The 17,588-nt window shown below is 43.3% G+C and overlaps 1 protein-coding gene across 6 annotated transcripts in view; it reads left to right on the top strand.

The window, feature by feature from the left end:
* The window catches only part of AIFM1 (apoptosis inducing factor mitochondria associated 1), a 37,617-nt gene that overhangs the window by 3,935 nt on the left and 16,094 nt on the right, over positions 1 to 17,588 (top strand). The window contains exons 1-7 of one of the 6 annotated variants that reach the window (XM_048863205.2): positions 8,844 to 8,972; positions 10,480 to 10,607; positions 14,226 to 14,316; positions 15,381 to 15,437; positions 16,237 to 16,269; positions 16,904 to 17,028; positions 17,171 to 17,301. In XM_048863205.2, the coding sequence (XP_048719162.2) occupies positions 14,280 to 14,316; positions 15,381 to 15,437; positions 16,237 to 16,269; positions 16,904 to 17,028; positions 17,171 to 17,301 (383 nt within the window). In that variant the 5' untranslated portion in view covers positions 8,844 to 8,972; positions 10,480 to 10,607; positions 14,226 to 14,279. Of the gene's footprint in view, positions 1 to 8,829; positions 8,973 to 10,479; positions 10,608 to 14,225; positions 14,317 to 15,380; positions 15,438 to 16,236; positions 16,270 to 16,903; positions 17,029 to 17,170; positions 17,302 to 17,588 lie in introns of those variants that run through there. The other 5 variants (XM_048863204.2, XM_048863202.2, XM_048863199.2 and 2 more) reach the window with 5 other exon arrangements.

Raw genomic sequence — 17,588 nt, 5'->3', positions numbered from 1 at the left:
TTTAAAATCAGGGAGATTCCCAAACAAAGCTTGTTTTAATAAGTTAATGTTGAAAGTGTGTTCCAGTGGACTCCTCCAAAAACAAATCTTGACCAAAATTTGACGCTGTTAGAAAAACCAGAAAATTAAAAATTCTGAACTTTACTGATTCACCTCTCGCTCTCACACTGCCTGTTTTACACCACCCAACCATCTTTAACTGTCCCTCTAAAACTAGTGAAGTTTGTGCAAAGGTCAAAATGACAAATGACTAGGAGTTCATAAAATCCTGTTTCTTATTCAGACTCCATTTCCATGGTAGTATAGCAGAGAGACAGTGCAACACTACTCGCTACAAAATTTGCATTTGTTAGTTGCTACATGTTATTGTTAATGGAGTTAAAAATACAAACTTGCAAGCTGTACCCACAATTACATAAACCTTCAATGCCATAGAGTCAGCCTGTCTTATGATGCCACAGATCAGTCGTGTTTCCACTCTGTTCCACCAATATATCACACTGAGAAAATATACGGAACTTGGATGTAACAATGTACCTGAGACTCTACACTTTGAAATATTTACTATCCATTGAATAAACAACATAGACCTAGCAGCCAAAGAAAACTACTTACACTTACTGGTGTAAATCAGGTAAGATAGTAAGTGATGGCAGAATGATGGAGAAGGTATGGCAGTGGATCCCTTCAATGTTAACTTCCCAGATTGTTTAAAGGTGTAGGGTTTTTATGAAGAGGGTGTATTTTTTAGGTAGTAGCTGGACTCTAAAGCACGCTTTCAACTTTAACTCCTTTGGAAAAAAAACTCCAAACCTTCTTATTTGGGAGTAAATATTACGAGGTAACTTTTGGTCTCAAGCTTTGCCTAAATTTTGCAAATGCTTTCCATGATTGCCAGCCCTGGTTCAGGTCCTCCCCTTTCTGCAATCCTGAGAGCCCTAGTGTAGATGGACTGCTGCCACTGCTTTCAGCACAGTGTTGTTAGACCTGCTGTGAACAAGATCAGGTGACGATTTAAAAACACTGGTGATCTGTTAACAAAGTTAGGAGCCCCAGTGTTAACTCTTGTGGAGATGAACTGATGGTAGCTACAGCAAGAAATTTTGGAAAATTTCTCTAGTATAGACACAGCTTGTGTGTGACTTTGAATTGGCTGGCCAGGTAGGAACTGATCGCCTTAGGATGCTTTCCAAATTTCTTGCATCATGGATAAATGCAGACTGTGGAGGGGAGCTCCTACATAGGACTTGCCAGACTGGGTCAGATCCATGGTCCATCTAGTCCAGTATCCTGTCTCGAACAGTCGCCAGCACCATGTATTTCAAAGGAAGGTGCAAGAAACCATGTAGTAGGCAGGTGTGGGATAATCTGCTCCCCATGAATGTCTTCATCCTAAGCACTAATAATTAAAACTGGTTTAAATCCCAAAGCAGGAGGTTTGATATCAATTCCCAAACTTTTTCTTTTTTACTGTTATTCTCAGACGATGTTATCTTTATAAATGTCCAGTCCTTTTTTGAGTCTTGATAAGCTCTTGTCTTCAACAATATCCTGAGGCAATGGGTTCCACAGTAGATATGTGAAAAGATAGTTTCTGTTGTCCATTTTGAGTTTGGCACCTTTCAGTTTGTTCAAATGTTCCCTTGCTCTAGTGTTAGAGAACTTCTTGGTCAGGAATCTTGATCTCCCTGTGAGTGTAATGGAAACAACAGTGGAGCAGGGAGCTCTGAAGTGGATTTCTTCATTAGCTGGAGGGCAGGAGCTACAAGGAAGAGCTGTGTGCTCTGGTATTAGACACCTAATGTGGGTAGTGGTAGGGGTCCCTCGGATATTTGTAGTGATGAATCTTGACTGTTCTAACCCTAGATTTTCCTCTTCTGGCAGAGGCAGATTCTCACTTGTGGCTGTTCTTGGCGTGGCAGCTTTTGGGGAAATCTGAATTAGTGTGCTCATAGCAAGTCTTGAGGCACATCAGACATGCTGCGGTCTTCTAGGCCTTGTACACATTACAGATTGTTGCTGTGTTTGAATGTGGTGGTGAAGAATTGAGATAGCTGACAAATGTTTCCTGGACTACCCTGTCAGCTAATTTTAATTCTTCAAAGCCCTATTCAGACAGTCACTGTGTGTCGTGTAGACAGGGCTCTATAGGTAGCCAAGTAAAACAGGAGTGTAGCAATGACCTTGGAAGGCCATTGGAGAATCTAGCAGCACACGTCCTTGAAAGTTGCTAATATTTATACGGGTCACTGTTTTGCAAAAGTTTCCCTTCTACTCCTCTATTTTTCATGCTTACAAATTTATGGCCAATTCTTATTTTGTTCCTAAGTTTTACATGTTGATCTCTACCTAAAAGTGGCCTTTTCATAAATTGGAGCAAAATTCTTTCAGTTGATCTTGAAAAATACTTTTTCCCTGTATTAAGAAAATCTAGTCACCTTTTTTAAAGAGAGCTGTATGAAAAATGGCTGAAGATTTAAACTTGGCATAGACGCAGTCCTCCTTGAGAAGTAGTGCCTGTACTACACTTAAAATACCTTGGTTTTGATTGACTAAAATAGACAGTTCGAAAATTGCCTAAGCCAAGCTTTCACAGGAGAAAATTAAATTTCCATGTGCACGCTTCAGGAGACATGGATTGTTCGCAAGTTCACAGCTAGTTAGGTACATGCACGGATTGATTCAAGAAGCTTATGGTGCGGCTTGTGAAGTCTGCACAGACTGGAGATTTTGCCAGTCTAGTAGCTCTGGTTAAAAGAATTTACAAGCTCTGTAAGCTTAAAATTAAAGGGAAAGAAGTGTGTTAATGCAGCATTAACAATACATAATTGACTGCTGCATTCACTGATGTGATCTGAATATTCTAACATTACTCAGCTGTGTTGCGTGTAAGTACTATTGTCTTTCTCTCTTGGGAAATAGCGAAGTTCCTAGAAGTACAGACTATGAAAACATACTGTATGTGTAATGTGGCCAAGTTTAACTTTTGCGTTTCCCAATGTTTTATTATCTTAACTGTGGTATGATGTGAATACCATTTTTTGCATGTAATATTTCAAATTCAATATAAAACATAATAGATATGTGTTTAATTCACAGAACTGTCGGTTGACCCTCCCAAACGCCCTCTTCTGTGTTCTTTTCTCTCTTGTCTCTGTTGCAGTTAGGTCTCTCTGGATGCAGCCAAATTTTCCAGAAGTGGCCACTGATTTTAGGAGTCTCAGTTGTTGCAAGTCCAGTGTAGGGTACCTGAGGCCGGATTTTCAGGGGTGCGTGGCACCTGTGGCTCCCATTGACTTCAATTGAAATATTGTGCTAGAACGGCATGTTATGGGACACAAACCGAAAACCAGAGAGGTGAAGGGGATCACCATACAGGCTTTGTCCACCATGAACAATGCTGAGTAATTACATTCTGATGCTCTCTCTTTGAAGTTGAGAGAGTTGACTGAATTAATCAAGTTGGTTTCTCCCCTCACCCCCATGCACCAACAACAGCAAACTTCCTGAGTTAACAGGGACTGCTCTGTCAGGGAGACAAATGCCTTGCCCCTCTGCTGTACGCTGCCCCTCTGACATTAAGGAAGTTCCTGCTGACACTTTACATGGCACTGGAGCTGTTTGGATCACTAGAATGAGGGCAATTGGCATTTAGTCCCTGTAACAATCCCCCTTCACTCTAGACAGTATCTTCTTTGTCTTCTATTTTGGAATTGGTTTTCATGTGGCGTTAATCTGGGGTAATACACAGCATCTGGCATCAGTGTTTGTAGAAAGCATGTCAGAGTTCTCATTTGTGATGATCTTCGCTTGCAGTATGCAAGTCTACTGTAGGGAAAGCATCATGAGATTCTGTCCAGCCTGCTGTAGCAAGCTGTAATTGTTTAATCACCGTCATCTGTTTCTGCACTGGGGGTTTCTGTGAACATTTCTCATCATTGATACCACCAATGGTAGCAACATTGGGAGCTAGGGTAAGCAGGGCTCCAGGATCCCATTGCATTAAGTGCAGCCTTCAGAGCAGATTAGCATGACAGTACTTAAAATGCCAGTGACTGTTGGTGCACAGTTCACATGAGCATGTTTATTGATATCACTGATTGGACTCCACTTGGGGTGTCAGTGGTAGGACCCTATAGGAAAGTGTTCTGGTGTAGACAAGGCCCTTTTTGCTAGTTGGGTTCTAGTAACTTCTTGACTTGTGTCTCGGACTCCAATCCCCATCTCAGGACATGTCTACGCTACAAACTGTCGTTGACACAAAGTACATTCTTGTACAATGACCACCATTGCTTGTGCGAATGCATGCTTGGCTGCTTGCATCTGCACTGTATGTGCTCACCAGGAGTGCTTGTGTCACTGCAAAGTGTGTTGCATGTCGCCGTCAGCGGTGTAATGCCTTTTGGGAACTTTTTGCAATGTGTATAGAGTAGAAATGAGTCACATAGGACCTTTGGGAGCTAGGGGTCAAGTTACCAGCATGCAACTTTCTCCATCCCATAATGCCATTTCTCCATCCCATAATGCCATAATAGCCTATAGTTGTGCCTTTTTAAAAAAAATCCCACCAACCCACATGGCACTTTCAGTGTCTCCCCTCTCTGACAGAAGCATGGAGCCCACAGAGCTCTCTGCTTTTCTCATGAACGTTGCAAACACAGCAGGCACAATTCTTCCGTAGTTACAGACCCACAGGAAGTACCGCAACAATGGGGGACGTGAGGATTTCTTCAAGGACAGTTTACTAAGGGATGTAGCGAAAAACAGTTCAGGGTTGTTGGTGGGGTTCAAAGAGCAGCTGCAGACAGCTGAGCACCACTTCTGGGCTCAAGAAACGAGCACTGGTGGGTGGGATTGCATCATAATGCAGGTTTGGGAAGATGAGCAGTGGCTGCAGAACTTTTGGATGTAAAAGGCCATAGTGCTGGATATCTTTGCTGAGCTGTCCCCAGACCTTCAGCAGAGGGACACCAGAATGAGAGCTGCATTGACAGTGGAGAAGAGTGTGGTGATTTCACTCTGGAAACTTGGAATGCTGAATTGCTACCAGTGAGTGGGAAATCATTTTGGAGTTCGAAAATCCAGAGTAGGGACCATTGTCAGTTAAGTGTGTAGGGCTATTAGTCGTCTGCTGCTACTCAGGACTGTGACTCTTTGCAGTGTGCAGGACATGGTGGATTGCTAGGCAGTGAGGGATTTCTAAACTGCGGTGGGGCAAAAGACCACACACGTATCCCTGTTTTAGCACAAGTCCACCTTGCAACAGAGACATCAACAGAAAGGGTTCCTTTTCTATGGTTAAGCAAGCATTGGTCAGTCACCAGGGACGCTTCAGTGATGCCAGTGCGGGCTGGTCTGTGAAGGTGCATGATGTTTGCATCTTTAAGAACACGGGACTGCTCAGAAAGCTGCAAGCAGGGACTTTCTTTCCCAGCTGGCAGCTTACCATTGACAATATTGAAATGCCAGTATTGATTCTGTGGGACCCAGCCTGCTCTTTGCTCCCCTGGCTCATGAAGCTTATGCTGACCACCTCAAGACCACTAAGGAAAGACTCAGCTACTGACTCAGCAGGTGCAGAATGACTGTTGAATATGCTTGTGGTGGATTGAAGGGACGCTGGTGGTGTTTAATCACTAGATTAGATCTCACTGAGAAAAATATCTCAATGGTTATAGTTGGCTGTTGTGTCTTGCATCAGATCTTTGAGGCCAAGGGGGGGAAGCTGTCATGACTGGCTGTCTGCTGACTTTGAACAGCCAGACACAGGGGCCATCACAAGAGCTGAGAATGGAGCTGGTGATTGAGGGTAGCTTTGAAAGAGCTGCAGTAGGGTGCTGTTCTGGAGTGTGCTGTGGGTGCTGCTAGGAATTAGGTGGTACCTGCTGTCTGTTTATAAATAAGACTGGCTGTTTGCTAGGACGTGTGTGCACTGTGATCCTGTACATTTACAAGTACCGTGTGCTTTCCGTGTCCGGTGTGAAGTAATAAAGAGAATCTCATTCTCAAAAAACAGAAATTTATTGAATTGCACCAACAGCGCAGGAAAAATCAATGCGCAAAAAGCATGCGAGGCAATACAAATGTTAATTGTAAATTAATGGAATGGAACTTGAAGATTGGAAAGGCAACAAACATTTCTGCGCGTTTGAATGCACACGTGTAGTCGATTGTGACTACATGTATACCAGGCGTTGGTCTCTCAGGTTAGAGTATGTGAAGTTGTGGTTTCCCTTGCTGTCTCCTGGCATGGAGTAGTAGGGATAAGGATGAGGCCCAGGATTCCATATGGTATGTAGGGAGCTGGAGTTCTCCAAGGAGTGCAAAGGGTCAGGAGTCTCGGATTTCTGGACTTGTAGCTCACCAGGATCTGCAGCATTTGGGTTTGCTGCATGAGTAGACCGATTACATCCTCGAGCATTTCCCTCTCCTTTTCCTGCTGGGATTCTCGTGCCTTTCTCCTGTTCACTCTTGCTTTCTGCTACATTGGCCCTCCAAGCCCTTTTTATAAGTCTGATGCAGCACTGGCTTGCAGGATCTTGCTGGACCTATCTTTCCTGGTCGTCTTCTTTCTCCTCCTTGTCAGGGTCAGGTGTTCTATAGGAGTGGAGGGGGCAGCCCTTAAGGCCTCCATGCCAGAATCTGCTGTTAACAAAATAGTCAGATGTGCCACAGGATTTAGAGCCACTAGGGGAAGAGAAAGATAAGATTCAAAACTCCTTTCCCTTATTCCCATAAACACTTTTAATAGACATGCTTATTGACACTTCAGCTATGGAGCGCCTGGGCACAGCTCCACTCTCCAGCCCCAGGCATGGTGAGTATGGCCCATCCAGGGCAAGATGGAAGGGGGACCAGGGAAAGGAATTTCTATTGCATGAAACAATAAAATTTCAGTCCCTATTCTAAGGGTGGGAGCATGGAGCAGTGGCACTGAGTGCTGGCCCTGTTTTCCAGAGGCAGTGGAGGTTTTAGCTGGTATCTCACTGCAGAGTGTAACAAAGACACAGAGGGAGCAGCTGCTACTGGCGTCCTGAAGCCACCTGGGTCTGTAGGCTGTTAGCCTGTTTACTGCAGTGGTGCCAGCTGGACTCATCGCAGAGCAGTGCGGGAAAGCATCCTACCACTGAGGAAGAAATAAGGCAGCTATCCCTAAAACCTTTGGCAGAGGATTGCAGAGTATCTCCATGAACGTTTCATTGAGGGACACCCCTATGTACATAAAACCAAACTGCCCTGCATGGCTCACCCTACCCCCCAGCGAGCCCAACAGGGGAATGAAAAGCAGATGCCAATTCTACCTCTGTTTGTTGTGCCACTAACTCTTCTAGTCTGAGTAGAACAATGAAAAGTTGATACCTTTGTCTTGACTTGGGGATGGACCGGGCGCCATCTTTAAACTTAAACATTGTAAGGAAAAATACAGGCCTGTGCTTACCTGAGGTCCCTTCCCCTTCAGCAGGCTCATCCATGTTTGGCTGGCAGGACTGGCTAGACTGGTCAGGCAGGTCCTGGCTCATGACATGGCTAGGCTCCTCCCCAGTTGCCTCTCCCCTAACTCCTGTCTTCCTCCTTGCTGTTCATGGCAGGGGGCTCTGTCTCGGGCTCCTCTGAGGTATCCATTGTGGTCTGTGGTACACTACGGGGACCTCTGCCAAGTATGGCATGCAGCTCATTGTAGAAGCGGCAGGTCTGCGGCTCCGCACCAGATCAATTGTTGGCCTCTCTGGCCTTGTGGTGCGCCTGGCAAAGTTCCTTTGCTTTCACGCAGTCCCTGCCATACCCCTTTGCCTGCACGCCCCTGTGCCTCTCTTTGCAGGTATCCACGATTCTGTGTCTGGTCCATAGCAGTGCTTGCACAGCCTCTTCTCCCCATAGGCGCAGGAGTTGCAACACCTCCCATGTACTCCAGTCAGGAGAGTTTCTGACGCATGGAGCCAGCATGGTTGGTTGGGCAATTGCATACAGCAAGGGTGAGCTGCTAGGTGTATTTGCCAAGGTGGGCCATCAGAAAAAGGCATTTCAGAAATATGCAGGGGACTTTACGGGTGGTGGCTTTGGTCTCTGACCCCTGCTCAGTGGAGTTCACCCTGGTCACAATTGTAATCACTGTCACAGGGAATGGGGAATTGTGGGATAGCTGATGGAGGACTGTTAGGGTCAACATAGTTCATGCGGTGCCATCAACCTTAGCAGTTCAACCATGGCTCAACACCGTTCGGAAGGTGGTCTTACTGTGTCACTGTAATGGGGCACTGATGTCGGCTGGAGACTAATTTAAATGTAGACACATGCACAAATAAGTTGACACAAGGTGACTTGCATCAGCCTAACTTTGGCATGTAGACCAGGCCTTAGAACCATCTATAAATTCTTGGAGAGCTTGGGGCGGGCGAGACGGGGAGCTTGACTTCCAAAGTTCACAGAACTACTCACTGGTTGCAGGGGAACCCTGCTGACCCCCAGCATGTACAGCTAAGAGTTTGATCCCAGTATGGACAGGGTCTAAATTGTGCTGGAAATCCCTCTTCTGTGAACATGCTACTGGGGCAGTACTGCATTCAATAACTGGGGGCCGTGAGGGGAGTTTGAGTACCAATTCCGAAGACTGAGTATAGTAGCAGTTCCATCTTCTGCTGTTTGAATGGGAGGAGGTGGGATCTCAAACTTAGTGTAGTGGTTTCGCTTTAGCACAAAATAAGTCACTAGGGTCAGTCAAATATGGGTGATTTACTTGGCTTTATAATACAGTTAATTACTATACCTGAAAACATTACTATGTATTGACAATACTTTGTGTTTTGTTTAAAAAAAAATTGTGTTCCTTAGGCAACTTGTTGCAGCGATGGAATGTTCCCTTAAAACTACAGATGAGCAGACAAATGGCTAGCTCTGGTGCACCTGGGGGCAAAGGCGATAGTTCTGCTTTTGTCCTTATTGTGGGCTTATCAACGTTAGGAGCAGGTGCATATGTAAGTAGAAAGGCAGTTCATGAAAGAAGCTGCAACACAGCTCCTGTTAAATGATTACGTTCTCTTGCCTCCTTTGCCTCTTATCTCTGCTGTTCTTTCCCGCTTTGGAAAAATTCCTAGCAATATAATGTCCAAACTGGAACTGGCTGCAAATTAACCAGTATTTTCTCTTGTCATTTCAGTTACCCTTTGTCTTTACTAGAAAAACATTATTTTCTATATCCTGTGATTAACCACAGTTCTGTCTGTTATCTTGTATGTGATAATTAGCACATAGTTCTGATGGTTTATCCTTTGAGCAACAAACTTAATCAGGCCATTGCTTGCCAAATTCCTTTTTTCGTTTCAAAGTTTAAGTTCTGCATTTGTCCAACTCTGATATTTATAGACCTCTTTTAACCTCCCCTTAGGTAATGGAAAAAGAGCAAAATGGTTCAGCTAGTCTGAGGTGGTAAATCAGGTTCCAAGGCAGAGTGCATTCAAGACACAAATAGTATTTAGTAATGGAGAGGTTCCATTTTAAGGAATATGAATCTACCCTTTGAAGTTCTGTTTCTTACAGGGAAGCATTGTGTACGTTTTTATCTACAGCTGATAGTCTTGATTTAAAACATCAAACACTTAGTGTGGCTATTGCCCTGATTTTACCTTAACGAAACTCTTCACGTACAGGCGGAGCCTGAGAAATAGAACTTTTTATTTATGTTTTTTAAATTTGGGGGAGAAATGTGTTTTACCTATTCCTTTGGCTCTCAGGTATGCCCTGCCACCCTCCTCCCCAATTCAGAGATGCCAGCTCCAACTGCCTGGCAAATGTGATCTGAACTCTGTCATGGAGCTGCAGCCAGGAAGTAGAGCACCTAAGTGGGGAAATGTCAGAAATAATTCCCCCCATCAAATTTTAGAATAAATAAGTCTGCCACTCAGGAGCTTCCTGAATGTGAAAAGCTTCCTTGGGGAGTAGAACCACATGTTATATTGTGTCCTCCTTTAGGAGGGCTTATCTAGCAAGGAAATTCTGTGGAAAAGTTGTTAGAACAAAGGGCTGGGAACGGTAAGTCCCGTGTTCTAATGTGGAAAAGCCATGGACTAAGCATGTGGCCTGGGGGGTAAGCTGCTTGTCTGCTTTCCTGCTGGAAAACTTCAGTAAAACTCAGAATCCAACTAAAAAGTGAGCTCGGCGTGTGAATTGATCTTCCTTGAGAGAGACACATGCCCATCTCCTTCCCCAGCTGCACACAGGAAAGCAGACACCGCATCAGAGAAGAGCCTTTCTGGTTAGAGGATGTTATGTCCACTTTGAAATGAATATGCTCATAAGAAAGGGAAGAGGCTTTCATAGTATTTAAGTCCTGAAATGATAAATATGTATTAGCCACGCTTCTTTTGACCAAAAAGGTAACTGAAAACGAACCCTGCTTCGCCAAGAGGTGTTTGATGAAGTGTCCTCATTAATATTCAGTACTCTTTCCTTCTCTTTTCTTTCGTTGCCTGTCTTCACCTACAGTTTTGCAGTGTCATCATCTAAGACCCCCATCTAGATCTCTAACGTCTACAGGTGTTCCTGGGAAAGATGGCAACAACCTAGTGTACTACTTAATTGTAGGAGGAACAGTCACTGGGGCAGGAGCTTATGTAAGATGATTGAACTAAATGCATTTTAGTGGGAGGGTGGGTGGGGGATACCCTGGCATGATTCAAATCTTTGTGCCTCTCATTTGTCTAATATCCAGTTAGTCATATAACTTAACTAAATCCTCTGATAAGTGTCCTCTCTGCGGTTTTATTTAAAGGGACATTGTCAAATAGTATACAACTCCAAATTTGATCTGTCCACACAATTCAAGTCTGTGACGGGGAAACTTCCTGCTGAGTTTAATTTTTTTACACTGAATATCTAAAGTCAAAATAGCCAGAGCTTGTGTAGGACTGACTGTGTCTTTTGCCTTTCTTCATAGCCAGCAGGGAAGCAAAGTTAATTAACGAGTCACATTACCAGATTTATGCTGACATCATTGAGCTGGTGTACAAATAAATAGGCTTGGCAATATTTGATTTTCATTTTTTATAATTTTGACCCATAATATAAATGTTTATTTTTAAGCATTTTTCCCAATTTTGTCATTTCAAATTTTCACAGTTGTACAAAATTATGGGGTGCCCAGATAATATTTTTCTTAATGATAGATATTGATATTCAAAAATTAAAACTTTATATATGTTAAAACACAAGTTGTCAACATTACATCAAAGTATACAAAGTAAATATCCTTAAAGCAGACTCTTAGTTCTCAAGCAGCATTTGTCTTTGCCTATCTGTATATTTCAGTTATCTATGGAAATACTTTGGTTGCATGTATGGTGAAATAGACGTTCACCAACATATACTGATGATTTAATCCTTCCAAGCTTACAAATAAGGAAGTAACCCACTAACTTCAAGCTCCATTAGAAAAACAGGGGCAATCCATTTACCTACTTTTGTAATTATGCTACAGAAGGAGCATTAAATAAAGCACTTCTGTCAAATAGCTAAGAGGGTAGCTTTGTTTTTTATTATAAGTACTTAGCAGTGTCCCTTTGGAAAACCTATCCAGAGGTAGTGCCTGAAGTGGTTCAATCTAATATGTGCACCTATATGTATCTGCTTTCCTGAATGGTCAGATTTTGATTTGTTGTATGCTGCCTTTTTAACTAATTTCTCAACTTCACACTATTCTACTTCTCTCTAAAACACAGAGGTAGGTTTACAAACCTTGGGTTTGTACAGTTGATTACAAGTAACAGTTTAAAATGTTTTATGCTAATTTTTCTCAAACAGTACTTCTATTATGCTTGAAATTTTGCTTCTATCCCAGAGATATGCTTTTGTCTGCCTCTGCTTTTTATTCATGTTCTACATTAAGATTGAAATCATTCAGATTTCATTTGAGACTTTACCTTGCTTCACTATGCAAAGCTTAATCTTGGAGATAAGTAAAGTTTGAACTGCATAGGCAGTAGGAGCGATGCCAAAAACCTCAAGAGAATAGTTAACTTCATTTTAAACAGAGTTTGGATCTCATAATATTTTGCTAATAAACTGTTAAATGTCTTCAGTGTCATTTGGTTTTTGCTGTTGCAACTTTAGTTGCCCTGACTTTGAATTTAAAGTGACATGTTGCACATTGCAAAGATCCAAGTTTGTATGCTGTTTTAATGTCCTCTGAGAAGGGTCCAAAACGTGGTATCTAATTATTGTATGTTAAATTGTAGCAGTTGCTTTTCCTTAGAGCATTACGAGAGATGCAATGCATGTCGGTTTTACGTAATCACACGAGGCTAGGGAATACCTTCAGACAGTTAATTTGCTTCCCTTTTATTTATTAGTTCTCTGATGGGGAGTAGGAGGGTGGAATACCTTGCTACGATCCGCTTCCAGAATGTCCCTTTCTCTTCCACTCCCCATGCACATGGGAGTTTTTGAAAACTGGTTTTGGAATATATCCTCCATATATGTTCTCTGAATAAAAGTCTCCCCAGAATACAGCTTGTGCTCTCCTATCATTTTCCTGAGGTCTCCACATATCTTCGTGGGGAAAGATGCTCAGCTGAAAGAGGTTCCAGGTGTTTAGTATCAAGTTCCTGACAAAAATCCATGCTTCCCTTCCATGGATGTGTTGACACTGACATCTTAGCTGCTGACCCTAGAAGTGTCTGAGAGATGTTTAAAAGATCTCATGTGGATTCTTTTCTAAGCCAAGACAGTTAAGTTGAGTTATTTCAGAGCCTCCAAGGCCCTTGTCTAGACTAGGATTTAAAGGTGTGTGATTTAAACTTGCTAACCTCATGCCTTTAAATGCTAGCCTACACAAGGCTCAATTCCCTACAAGTTTTTCTTTTCTTGGGACTCAAGTAGTTCCTTGGATCTCTGCTTTTTCTGGAAGATTTTGTCTTTCCACCAAGAACTATAAAAATACGTTTCTCCCTCGTTGAGACTCAGAATGACTCTCAAGTCCTAACTGACAGGGACCATTGCACATTCCAAGCCAGTCACGCTGCCAGGCCTTCACCCAATGTTTTCTCCTAAATGAAAGAGACATACTCTATTTTTGCCTTGTTAAGACCATGAATCAAAAAGGATTTAGCTCTGTCAAAGTTGGGCATCTTTGCTGCTTCAACCAGTATTCTTTAATCACAGTATAATTCCTGTTGTAGAAGGTCAAACTCTCAGTACCTATGCTTTTTGTGGTGCTGATTTTTACAGGTAGGAAGCCACTAGACAGATTAAGATGACTTGGGTCTCTAGCATTAAATGTGTAGGCTTTACAGTATTTGGGGAAGGCTTGAATATTTCACTCCTCCTCTGAAGACAGTGAATTTTTGTGTTTCATTGTGTTCTACCATCTTTAACTGAGCAGTGTCTCCCCACAAACAAGCAAAAAACTATCACCTTGTTGTCCTCTTCCTTCACCCCATTGGCCTAGGGTACATGTTGCAGTTCTCCAGCCAGAATTTCTCCTCATTCTCTTTCCAAATAGAGAACAAAAATGAGGGGGTTACAAGGCAGTTGTCTCCTGGCATCTCCCAACTCTGTTCCATGCTCAAGGGTCTTCTCCATCGTAGATATGAATGGTCCTACTCAGCAGTCGTTGCCATCTTCCCCAGTTAGACTCTGGTTTGCCGCTTTGGAGCCCTATCCAGCTAGTCCAGGCTCTGCTGTGCTCTTCTGCTGTGCAGTTGGGAGCTGTTTTGCTTTCTGTCTGCTTTTTCTTGCTGCAGCTTTGTGTACATCCTGTCTTGCTGTCTTCCTTCTCTGCTCCAGAATAGCTTTCTGCAGACCCAATTGCTTGTCCTGCCATGGCCTGCCCTTGCAAAGAGCCTAGAGGGAGTCTGTATTGGGTGTGTTGCCTTTGTGGCAAGGCCCATATAAATACAGTCCATCTTGAAACAAATCTTCAGCTCGACTCCCAGACATCTGCAGAAATCCTCAGTCCATGATTAGGAATGCACCCAGACAGCGAAGTCTCACGAATAGAACAGTGGAGGAATCTGAGATTCCTCCGCTAGATGCATTATTTTGTAGACTTACCTACACATGCATGTGTTCTCTTTTAACAATGAGCTGCATTTTGCTTCATTTGTTTAATTGATGGCTCTTCTGAGCGAGCAGAGTGGACAAAAGCCTACCAATGAGTTGAAGCACAATGTTACATTGATGCAGTGATATGCACATGTAGATGCGTAACTGCCATCCACTTTTCTCCTCTCCAGGTGTACAAGACGCTGAAAGAAGACCGAGAGAGATTCAATGACCGCATTGAAGCAATGGCTATGAAATCCCAAGACGTAAAGTCCACCTCTGGTGGGTAATAGCCTATCATAGCTACGAGCTATATCCCAGTTTTAAGAGTCTCAGAAGAAAGGGTTTTTCTTAAAAGTGATCACTTGGGACATCTAAAACTAGACTGGACAAAACACTCTTCAAAGCCCCATGTAGCACTAAGCCAGGGCAGGAGAGCACTTGTCAGCCTTTGATACACTCAGCCTTGTGCCTTCAAGCATGCACAGTGGTGCTAGCCATCCAAATGGCTCTCTGTAAAAGGGCAAGAGGAAAGCATAGGGAAGTTTCTAAACCTCTTTTCTTGGCCATCTGGTAGCACTGTAAAAACAAAACAAAAAAAACCCCAAACTTAACCATATTTCAAGTTTCCTGGATTTTGTAGATCGTCCCCTTCCATCACTTTGTGAACCCAGCAGCTCTTTGTGGTCCAAGAGCCACTTCCAACTTATTTTCCATTTCAGAAACTATATTTGCACAATTACATTTCCCAGTTTAATTTTTATACTGTCAGGTGTCTCAAACTGCTGCTGAAATGGCAGCTTGACACAAAGGCCCTCGCACATCTTTTAGAGCATCACTTCTCAAAACTGCGGTCTGTAGATTTCTTCTGGGCCAAAGAATGAAACCTCTTGAGAACTGGCCAATGGGGACTTGTCCTGGGAAGTGAGGGGTAGGTCCATGAGAAGTGCTCTCTTATGAAGCTAACAGGAAGAAAAAGCTGGAGATTCACTGCGTTTTGGAGGATTTGTAGATTAAAGCCAGAAGATCCCATTAGATCATCTAGTCTAACCTCCTGCATCACACGCCAGTGAATTTCACCAGTTACCCTGGTATTGAGACCAATAACTTGGACGACAGCAGATCTAAGCCAGAGCTGGGGTTGAGGGAGAGAACTCTCTAGGTTAAATGTTGGAACAGCAGTCTAATGACAGAGGCTGTTACTCACTAGAAGCTCTACCGCCTTCATTGAGGGGAGCTTGCTGATTCTGAGGAATCCAGAGATTAATTCTGAATTGTGGCTTCCCAAGTACATTCTTGTTTGTTTGCACCTTGCTGAATTAAGTCTAGTATCTTGTCTCTTCCAGAAGAGGGTGCTGCCTCCCAGGCCACAACAGATGGGAAGGAATCCAGGAATCGCCCTGGTAACTCTGAACTTGGTTTTATTTCTGTATGCAAGATAGTCATATGTTCCTTAAAACAGGGTTTGAATGTGTGTAGGAGAAACACATTCCTATGAGCTGGTCTCCATCTCAGTATATGAGTAAAAGAAAGAAAATGTCCCCCAGGATTTTTTCCTGGTGGTTTCAAGTATTCCATGTCTTTGGATTACTTGCAAGCTGTGCACTAAATGGCAAGAGCGAAATTTTGATCCTGCCTGTAAGTGATTCTGGTTTTAAAATGTAAAGATTTCCTATATCAGAGATTTAAACAAAGCAACCACTTGGAATTTGGCATTTTTCAAACTCTAGTAGCCTCATCTCCCTGGTGTTTGAGCATTTTGCAGGCTGCGTAACTTACACGGATGTTGTAGTACTTCACTTGCTCAGCACTAACCAGTTGTTTGATCCTGTGGGGTTCAAAGACATTGAATCTTTGATGCTTTGTCTGGAATAAACTACTATCTTGAGCTATAAGGAGAATCTGAAGCTTTTAAAGTTGCACGTTGAGTGCCAACAATAAGCTTTGTGGGTCCTTGAATGTGCTGCAGCCACTTCACCCAGCTATGTGCATTTAAGCAGAGCTTTTTTTAATGGAGGTTTTATAAATACAACAGGAGCCTTGATGAACGTTTGAATAGCAGTCTATAGCTAAGAGCAGTAGCAATGCTCAAATGAGTAAGGAACTCCATTTGATGCCTAATAACAGGCTGTCCCAATGGGGTTAGAGTTCAACCTCATTATGAAGGTTCCTTTAACAAACTCTCTCTCTCTCTTTTAACAGCAGAGCAGGGGTTGACAACAGCTGAGCAGGGAGGTGAGTGAGCACAGCTTCCATTGTTGGGGTTATCTTATTGGATTCTTTTGTTCTTTCCAGAATCCTCTGCTGTGCCTCTTAGATGTGTTGGCTCTGCAGGGTAACTGGGTTAAAAACTTGATTTAGTCACTAAATTTAGCAGGCCTGACTGGCACGTAGAGGGAGCTAGGTATGCTGAGTTAAGAAGCCGTTTTTCCATAGGTTTCAGAGTAGCAGCCATGTTAGTCTGTATCTGCAAAAAGAAAAGGAGGACTTGTGGCACCTTAGAGACTAACCAATTTATTTGAGCATAAGCTTTTGTGAGCTACAGCTCATAGTATCTCTTCTGATGCTAACTACACATCAACATCCTTCACTGTTTCAGGCTGCTCCTTGGCGAGGGTAGTGTCTCCCAGAATGTCATGCAGGATTTGAGAAGCCATCCTCTGGGTGAGGGGATGGGAGAGAGCAACCTTTAGTGAATATGTAAGGGACAGCAGTCCACCAAAGAGAATTACCAGTATTTGAAATCCAAAGGATGTCATGATTCTTTCAAGGGTGAATGTTTTCCTTCTGCTGTTTGGGGGCAGGCAGTGTTCCTGGTGGAGCTTTGTTGCTGTATTCACAACAGGCTGTCTGATCTGTTGCTTTGCAGCTCCAGAGACAGATCCGAGTGCTCGCCCTGAATGTCCATCCCATGCTCCTTTCCTGCTAATTGGTGGAGGCACTGCTGCTTTTGCTGCTGCTCGATCCATTCGGGCTCGTGATCCTGGGGCTAGGGTAAGGGATGTGCACAGCTCTCCTCTAGAATGGCGCATGTCTAAAGCCAGATGATGTGTTCCCTTTAGAGCTTGTACATTTCATTCTGCCATTCTCAACTTGTAAACATAGTTGAGGTTGTTAATGATTTCCCATATTAAAGGTGCTGATTGTTTCTGAAGATCCTGACCTGCCATATATGCGTCCTCCTCTTTCCAAAGAACTGTGGTTTTCAGAGGATCCGAATGTCACGGAGACTCTGCGATTCAAACAGTGGAATGGCAAAGAGAGAAGGTATGTGCCATCTGCATGCAGTGATTAATGGGAATTGAATTAATTGCTTAATGACACTTTGAGTGTCCAAACTATGCTCATCTGGGAGTCACTGGCAACCTGCTTAGGTGCGTGAAAGCCACCGGGCTTAAAATGGAGCAGCTTTCCATGCACTTATCTTCACTATGGATGGACAGCCTATTGAGAATACGCATCCTGCCGTGCATTGTGGCTAGACTGCTCCAGGAGCACTGTATGCTGGTACACATGGTTTCCAAGAGCCACATCTTTGTACTGACGATAACAGC

The sequence above is a fragment of the Caretta caretta genome, chromosome 9 (genome assembly GCF_965140235.1).
Source record: "Caretta caretta isolate rCarCar2 chromosome 9, rCarCar1.hap1, whole genome shotgun sequence".
Lineage (NCBI taxonomy): Eukaryota > Metazoa > Chordata > Testudines > Cheloniidae > Caretta > Caretta caretta.
The sequence above is the reverse complement of the archived record's forward strand: the minus strand, read 5'-3'. Positions and strand labels throughout refer to the sequence as shown.